General features: G+C 34.3%; 1 protein-coding gene across 1 annotated transcript; it reads right to left on the bottom strand.

Moving 5' to 3' along the window:
* Nucleotides 1-295: 295 nt before the first annotated feature.
* Nucleotides 296-1,897, bottom strand: LOC107493783 (60S ribosomal protein L24). Its single transcript, XM_016114835.3, has 5 exons — nt 1,811-1,897; nt 1,240-1,315; nt 1,048-1,149; nt 786-934; nt 296-694 (listed from the first exon to the last, which is right to left on the bottom strand). Exons 1-5 carry the CDS (start codon nt 1,819-1,821, stop codon nt 538-540), a joined length of 495 nt encoding a protein of 164 aa, XP_015970321.1. The 5' UTR covers nt 1,822-1,897; the 3' UTR covers nt 296-537.
* Between the last annotated feature and the right edge of the window lie 6,703 nt (nt 1,898-8,600).

Below are 8,600 nucleotides of genomic sequence, written 5' to 3'. Positions count from 1 at the left end.
TTCTCTATTTATGAGCGTATGAAATTTACTTTTCAACTTCATTCAATATTGGAACTTCATTCAGTATTGGAAATAGAAATTAACCTATTAGAAATAGAAATTAACCGCCCATATTAATACATATCCAATTTGATCTTATGACAACACATAACACTATTTCATTTGGAAATTTATACATTGATTGGGTTGACCTACTCAATTTGACTAGCCACAGAGCGTAATAATCCGTAAACCCATAGCTATGACCGCAACAGTAAGCGATAAAAATAGAACAAACCTTAAAATACAGAGCAAATATGCAATAACCAAACTTAAATTTAAAGAAAAATAACAAATATAGAGGTTGTTTCGAGTATAACATAACGATATAATGGGTGGGGTAATCCACTCAATAACAAGTTACTCAAGTTTCAAGATTACGTTTGATCAAATAGCATGATAAGAAACGATTAATGAAGAAAGCAAATACAGTATCACTACAGAAGCTTCAAAACAACTCTATTTAAACGGTATCCAAAAAGGTACAAAACTAGAAACTCAGCGTTTGCCACCTCCTCCACCAAGTTTGGGACCTTTCGGTGCAGCAACCTTTGTAACATGGCCTTTGCCCTGTGCCTTTTGTTGCTTAGCCGATACCTCTGCCTTCATAGCCTTTTTCTCATCTTTTGTCTTCTTGATCCTCTCTTTAATTTCACTGCATAGCATCATTGAAATAGATATCATATAAGATTAATGTCAGTGGGCATACTAGAGCACAGAGGGAGAAAGAGTGACCGATTACACACCGAAGAGCAGCTTCCCTTGCTGCATCTCTAACTTCAGGCTTCTCGGTTCTTCTCTTCTGGATAACTTCCAAGGTAGCACCAACAATTGACCTAGAGTATGGCTTCCTGGTAGCACGACGCTTCTTCTTCACAGCTTCTTGAGCAATGTCCTATACATCACAAAAAGCACAGATGCTTCTAAGGAGGTTCATTAATTATGATTCCGGATTACAAGTTCATCTTGGATGTTCATTTAATCGTTTGCATCAAATTAGACAACCACCTTTTTGTGTTGCTTCCTATACATGGCAGTCCATGTGAGCTTTGATGGCTTCAAACGATTGTGGAAATACCTTTTGCATTTCGAGTTTGAAAACAGAAAGACCTGTTCAATCAACATCATAAAGAACAGCACATTCAGCTAAATAAAGCAGCAACATATAGCAACAAGATTAAATCAGAATCACAAAATCACCTGAGAATCACCACGAACGAATCTGATGCCCTTCCCAGGGTAGATCTTGGCGCCACTAAAGCGGCAAAGTTCCGTCCTAATATGACAATAACAAGTATTTAATATCAATAAGCATATTGAAACTAAAATACTCAAAATGGTTACTCTTTTACTAAAATAAAATGTTAAGCACCAGCTATTTTGAGCAGTTTAAACAAATAGATATCTTTCGAAGTTTGAAAACTCAAGGCAATTTCGCAACACCTACTAACACCATTTCTTAAAGTTTTGAAAAGAAATTGAAAGTCCTAGCAAGAACCAAAAAGCAATCTCTAAAAAATCTAACCATCGCAGGTACTTTTTTACATTATTGCAAAGAAGTATACATATCAGCCAAGAGAAAAAAGATGGCGCAAATTCATAATAAATATAAGTCGTTCTCTCGTTCCTACTGTGTTAAAATAATAATTTTTGAGCTCGGAGAAGCTCATCCATCACAGAAGATAGAACTATACACATAGATTATAGATCAGTGAAAAGGATCTAATCGGAGAAGAAGAAGAAGAAGAAGAAGAAGATAGAGGGAACGTACTTGAGGACCATGGCTGTTGCTGCTGGTGGTTTGGCTGCTCAATGTCCGTCCTCTGCTTAAAAAATAAAAACCCTAATCGGAGAAGCTATCTATATTCTTTTTTCTGTTTTTTGGTCAGGAACTGAACCAACAACCGGGCCCAAACACAAACAAAAAAGAAACCCATTCTTAACCAAAAAACCCGACCCGACATTGAACCCCTCTTCCCTCTCGCGCTCGCTGAAATCTTCCCCCTCCTCCATTGCTGGCTTCTTCAACGGGCCACTAATTTTTTGGACAGACCACTATCTATTTTCCATACACCATTAAGCCACTTCACTAAATAGAAACCACATTAAGTTAGTCCGGCCCATGTATCTACCTGTTAAGTTGTGGTGTTTTGTTTTTCGGCCACAAAATGTTAGTAAACAAAAAGAATAGTATAACATAATACCAAAAACTTGTAAATCCAAATAGTCAAATACTAGTGTTGTCGAGCAACTCATTTGCCCCGTGAACAGCTATGTCCAGGTTCAAATTCAAGCCATATCTAAAAAGTTGATATTTGAAATCTATTAGAAAAGGAAAGAGGTCTAAGGCTTAAAAATGTTACGAGTGTCTAGTATGGAGGAATTTTTGATGTTATACTATTTAAAATTGAAGGTTATTCAACCTATATGACGAAAAAAAGCAAAAATATTAGTGAACAAAATTAGAGTTAGCTCAGAATGGACTTAGTCTTATATAATCAATAATAGGAATATTTAATGTGCAATTTAGACCAATTTTAAAGAAAAATCAATCAGACCCAAAGTATATAATTTGTTGTGATTTAAATTAGACAAATTTGATTTTATTTTTAAATCCAATTCAATTCAATATAAAGTATTGTAATTTGGATTGGATAAATTTACTCAATGTTTAAAGAATAAAAGTTTAAAATTTTATTATTAAAAAATAGAAATAATTTTAAGTTAATAAAATAAATAAATTAGTAAATTTCATTTTTACATTCACAAAATACTCACAAAATAATAATAATATATAAATAAATTAAATATATTATAGGTAAAATCTTAAATACTACAACAATAATAATATATCACATTCTATAATTTGATTTGGATTGGATCACATAATCAATGCGATTTAATGTAGTTTGATCGACTTTCGATTTAGATTGAGTTGAATTAGTAGTTTTATTTGAATTAATTTGAATTTAAACATCTTTAACCAACCCAAATTAATTTAGATATATTGAATTAGTAGTTTTATTTGAATTAGTTTAAATTTAAACATCTTTAATCAGCCCAAATTAGTTTAGATATATTTAAAATTTTAAATTAGAACAATATAAAGTTATTGATAAAAACATTCAATCACTTATCTACTTAATATACTAAAATTGGGTTTTCCTCCGGCTAATGGAAATGAAGTGTCGATTCATCATAAATTTATTTTTCTGCCAAAATGATGCCCTATTTTCTCTTCTACGTTTATTTTATAAAAATATCTTTATTATAATTATACTATAATTAGAATTTAAGTAATAATGCATAATTATACTAGTTTAGGAAAATATCTTTATTTTTAGAAAGTACTATTCTCATGTAATGAAATCACTATTCTCTCTTCTAAAATTATTTTTAGAAAAATATCTTTATTATAATTATATTACAATTAGCATTTAATGAATAATGTATGATTATACTAATTTAAGAAAATATCTTTATTTTTAGAAAGTACTATTCTCATGTAATGAAAGCACTATTCTCTCTTCTAAAATTATTTTTAGAAAAATATCTTTATTATAATTATATCAAATAATCTACTTAATATACTAAAATTAGATTTTCCCCCAACTAATGAAAGTAAGGTGTCAATTTCTCAAGAATTTATTTTCTTTTCAAAATAAAAGCACTATTCTCTTTTCTAAAATTATTTTATAAAATATCTTTATTAGAATTATATTACAATTTACATTTAATGAATAATGCATAATTATACTAATTTAAAAAATATCTTAATTATAATTATATAAAAAACTAAACATAAATTTATAATTCTAATTGCTATAAATATGATACTAATGTTCATAGTGGTAAATTGATATTGCAATAATTAATTTCTGTATTACATTTAATTTCTATAAATATGATACTAATATTTGATAATTGTTGGATTTTTGTCCAATCTTCAATGGATAAGGTAAGAAAATTCTAAACTCTTGTAGTTTGTCCAATTTTGTAAACCTTAGTATTAATTTGATGAATTTTATTGATTAGATTAAAATTGTGTTGAGATGGCAAATTGGAGCACTTGGAATAGAGCTTTGGTGGCTGGAATTTATTAGAGTTGATTGGAAATCTTGAAACTTGAATTTTGGTGGTTTTGAGCTTAGGGAGGAATCGGCCAAGGTATGCTTTTAGTTTCTCATAGTTAAAATATGATGTATTATGAAAACTTAGACTAGTTGATTATAGGATAAGATGAATATATGAATTGTTATGTTTAGTAAATAATGATGATAATTGTTGAACTTGATGTAAATGGGTGTTGAATTAGATGGCTGGGTTCATGAATTATGTTATGAGCATAAAATGTGGAGTTTGATGTGAATTATTGGGATTTGATGTTTGATGATGAATTAATTGAGTTTGATAAAAAAAAATTAGTGTTGGAATATATTGAATTAATGGTTAGATTTTGTGTTGAAAAGGTTATGGAATGGCTATAACTTAGGTGTATGTGGATAGGGTTGATTTCGATGCAAATTGGTAAGGATTTGAAAATGGAATGTTTTGGAAATTTGAGGTTTGGTATTTTTGGAAAAATCTAATTTTTGACCAACTTCGACGAGCCATAACTCGGCTTCTAGATTTCTAAGTTTGATGAAACTTTTGTTGGAATGAAAGTTGGGTCCGTGAAGTTCGTAACATTTGAAAAATAGAATAGAAATGGTTTTAATGAAAAAGTTATGTGCATTCAAAGTTAGGTATGAAAAATTGAATTTTTGGACTTAACAACTTTTTACCTACTCTACATAGCTCCCGTACGCAGACATGCTCGCGACGTAGCCATTGGGCTCTGCCCAGAGGTTCTACGTATGCAAAAAGCTGAGGCGTATGCAGGATGCGTGGTGGACGAAATTGTGATCATCAACAATGGCTCCAAAGACTTGGTGCTCTTAAACATGAATTACACTTTGTCACAACTCCGCACAACTAACCAGCAAGTGTACTGGGTCGTCCAAGTAATACCTTACGTGAGTAAGGGTCGATCCCACAGAGATTGTTGGTATGAAGCAAGCTATGGTCATCTTGTAAATCCCAGTCAGGCGGATAATAATTGATTATGAAATTTTGAAAATCATATAATAGTAAATAAACAGAAAATAAAGATAGAGTTACTCATGTAATTTAATGGTGGGAATTTCAGATAGGTATATGGAGATGCTATGTTCCTTCTGAATCTCTGCTTTCCTACTGTATCCATTCAATCCTTCTTATTCCTTTCCATGGCAAGCTGTATGTAGGGCATCACCATTGTCAATGGCTACATCCCATCCTCTCAGTGAAAAAAGTCCAAATGCTTTGTCACAGCACGGCTAATCATCTGTCGGTTCTCAATCAGGTTGGAATAGAATCCAGTGATTCTTTTGCGTCTGTCACTAACGCCCAGCCTTCAGGAGTTTGAAGCTCGTCACAGTCATTCAATCCCAGAATCCTACTCGAAATACCATAGACAAGGTTAGACTTTCCGGATTCCCATGAATGCCGCCATCAATTCTAGCTTATACCACGAAGATTCTGATCAAGGAATCCAAGAGATATGCACCCGGTCTAAGGTAGAACGGAAGTGGTTGTCAGTCACGCGTGTTCATAGGTGAGAATGATGATGAGTGTCACGAATCATCACATTCATCAAGTTCAAGTGCAACGAATATCTTAGAACAAGAATAAATCGAATTGGATAGAAAATAGTAGTAATTGCATTAAAACTTGAGGTACAGCAGAGCTCCACACCCTTAATCTATGGTGTGTAGAAACTCCACCGTGGAAAATACATGTGAAAGGTCCAGGCATGGCCGAATGACCAGCTCCCAAACATGATCACAGGATCAAAAATACAATCCAGGATGTCTAATATGATTGTAAAAAGTCCTATTTATACTAGACTAGCTACTAGGGTTTACAAGAGTAAGTAATTGATGCATAAATCCACTTTCGAGGCCCACTTGGTGTATGTTTGGGCTGAGCTTGATCTATCCACGAGCTGAGGCTTCTCTTGGAGTTGAACGCCAAGTTGTAACGTGTTTTGGGCGTTCAACTCTGGTTCATGACGTGTTTTTGGCGTTTGACTCAAGAATGCAGCATGGAGCTGGCGTTGAGCGCCAGTTTACATCGTCAAATCTCGAATAAAGTATGGACTATTATATATTGCTAGAAAGCTCTGAATGGCTACTTTCTAAAGTCGTTGAGAGCGCGCCATTTGGTGTTCTGTAGCTCCAGAAAATCCATTTCGAGTGCAGGGAGGTCAGAATCCAACAACATCAGTAGTCCTTTGTCAGCCTTCTTTCAGAGTTTTGCTCGGGTCCTTCAATTTCAGCCAGAAAATACCTGAAATCACAGAAAAATACACAAACTCATAGTAAAGTCCAGAAATGTTAATTTAGCATAAAAACTAATGAAAACATCCCTAAAAGTAACTAGATTATACTAAAAACTACCTAAAAACAATGCCAAAAAAAATGATTTAGCTGCTTAGGCCTGGATTTATTTCCTTGGGCCCTCCTATCCATTAATGCTCAAAGCCTTGGATCCTTTTTACCCTCGCCTTTTGGTTTTAAGGGCTATTGGCTTTTTCTACTTGCTTTTTCTCTTTTTTTTTGCAATTTTTTTCGCAAGCTTTTGCTATTCACTGCTTTTTCTTGCTTCAAGAATCAATTTCATGATTTTTCAGATTATCAATAGCATTTGTCTTTGTTCATCATTCTTTCAAGAGCCAACAATTTTAACATTCATAAACAACAAGATCAAAAATATGCACTGTTCAAGATTTCATTCAGAAAATAAAAAGTATTGTCACCACATCAATATAATTAAACCAAATTCAAGGATAAATTCGAAACTTATGTACTTCTTCTTCTTTTGATTTAGAAATATTTTTTATTTAAGAAAGGTGAAGGATTCATGGAATTATTCATAGCTTTAAGACATAGTTACTAAATACTAATGATCATGAGGTAGAGACACAAAAACATAAACACACATGAAGCATAAAAATAAAAAAAAACAGAAAAATAAGAGCAAGGAGATTAAGGAATGAGTCCACCTTAGTGAGGGTGGAATCCTCCTCTTGAAGAACCAATGGTGCTCTTTGAGCTTCTCTATGTTTCTTCCTTGCTTCTGTTGCATGATCCCTAGTGATTTTGGTGCTCCTATCCTTTAGTTGCTCCCAATAATTGTGTGGAGGAAAATGTATCCCCTGAGGTATCTTAGGAATCTCTTGATTTGCAGTCAAATGTTCTACCATTGAGCTATAGACCCTTGAGATGAATCTCTCCATCTCCCATGACTTAGAGGTGGAAGCAATTGTCTTCCCTTTTTCTTCTTCTTTTTTTTTTGAGGTTTCTCTGGCCTTAGGTGCCATCAATGGTTATGGAAAAGCAAAAAGCTATGCTTTTACCACACCAAACTTAGAATGTTGCTCGCTCTTGAGCAAAAGAAGAAAGAATAGAAGAAGAAGAAGAAGATATGGAGGAGAGGGAGAGAGATGGATGGATGTGAGAGGTGAAAAATAGAAGGGATGACCGTGAATGGAAAGAAAGAGGGTGAGGTAGGTGGGGATCCTGTGAGGTCCACAGATCCTGAGGTGTCAAGGATTTACATCCCTGTACCAATTAGGCATGTACAATGCCTTTGCATGCAATTCTGGCGTTTAAACGCCTAGGTGATGCATGTTCTGGGCGTTCAACGCCCAACTGCAGCATGTTTCTGGCATTGAATGCCAGTTCCATGCTTGTTTCTGGCGTTCAGCGCCAGCTCCATGCTCTGTTCTGGCATTAAACGCCAGCCAGATGCTCCTTACTGGCGTTTAAATGCCAGTAGGTCCTTCCTCCAGGGTGTGATTTTTCTTCTGCTATTTTTGATTCTGTTTTTAATTTTAATAATTTTTTTGTGACTCCACATGATCATGAACCTAATAAAACATAAAAGAACAATGAAAATAAAATAAAATTAGATAAATAACAATTGGGTTGTCTCCTAATAAGCGCTTCTTTAATGTCAATAGCTTGACAGTGGGCTCTCATGGAGCCTCACAGATGTTTAGAGCATGATGAGGGCCTCCCAACACCAAACTTAGAGTTTGAATGTAGGGGCTTCTCAACATCAAGCTTAGAGTTTAGTTGTGGCCTCCCAACACCAAACTTAGAGTTTGATTGTGGGGGCTTTATTTGACTCTGTATTGAGAGAAGCTTACTGTGCCTCTTTTCCATGTTTACAGAAGAACACCCTTGGGTCTTAAACACAAGGTAGTCCCCATTCAATTGAAGGACTAATTCTCCTCTGTTAACATCTATCACAGCTTCTGCTGTGGCTAGGAAAGGTCTTCCAAGGATGATGCATTCATCCTCCTCCTTCCTAGTGTCTAAGATTATGAAATCAGCAGGGATGTAAAGGCCTTTAACCTTTACCAACATGTCCTCTACTAATCTATAAGCTTGTCTTACTGACTTGTCTTCCAATTGTAACGAGAATAAGGCAGGCTGTACCTCAATAATCCCCAGCTTCTCCATTACAGAGAGTGG

Source organism: Arachis duranensis, chromosome 6 (assembly GCF_000817695.3).
Source record: "Arachis duranensis cultivar V14167 chromosome 6, aradu.V14167.gnm2.J7QH, whole genome shotgun sequence".
NCBI classification, from domain to species: Eukaryota; Viridiplantae; Streptophyta; class Magnoliopsida; order Fabales; family Fabaceae; genus Arachis; species Arachis duranensis.
The sequence above is the reverse complement of the archived record's forward strand: the minus strand, read 5'-3'. Positions and strand labels throughout refer to the sequence as shown.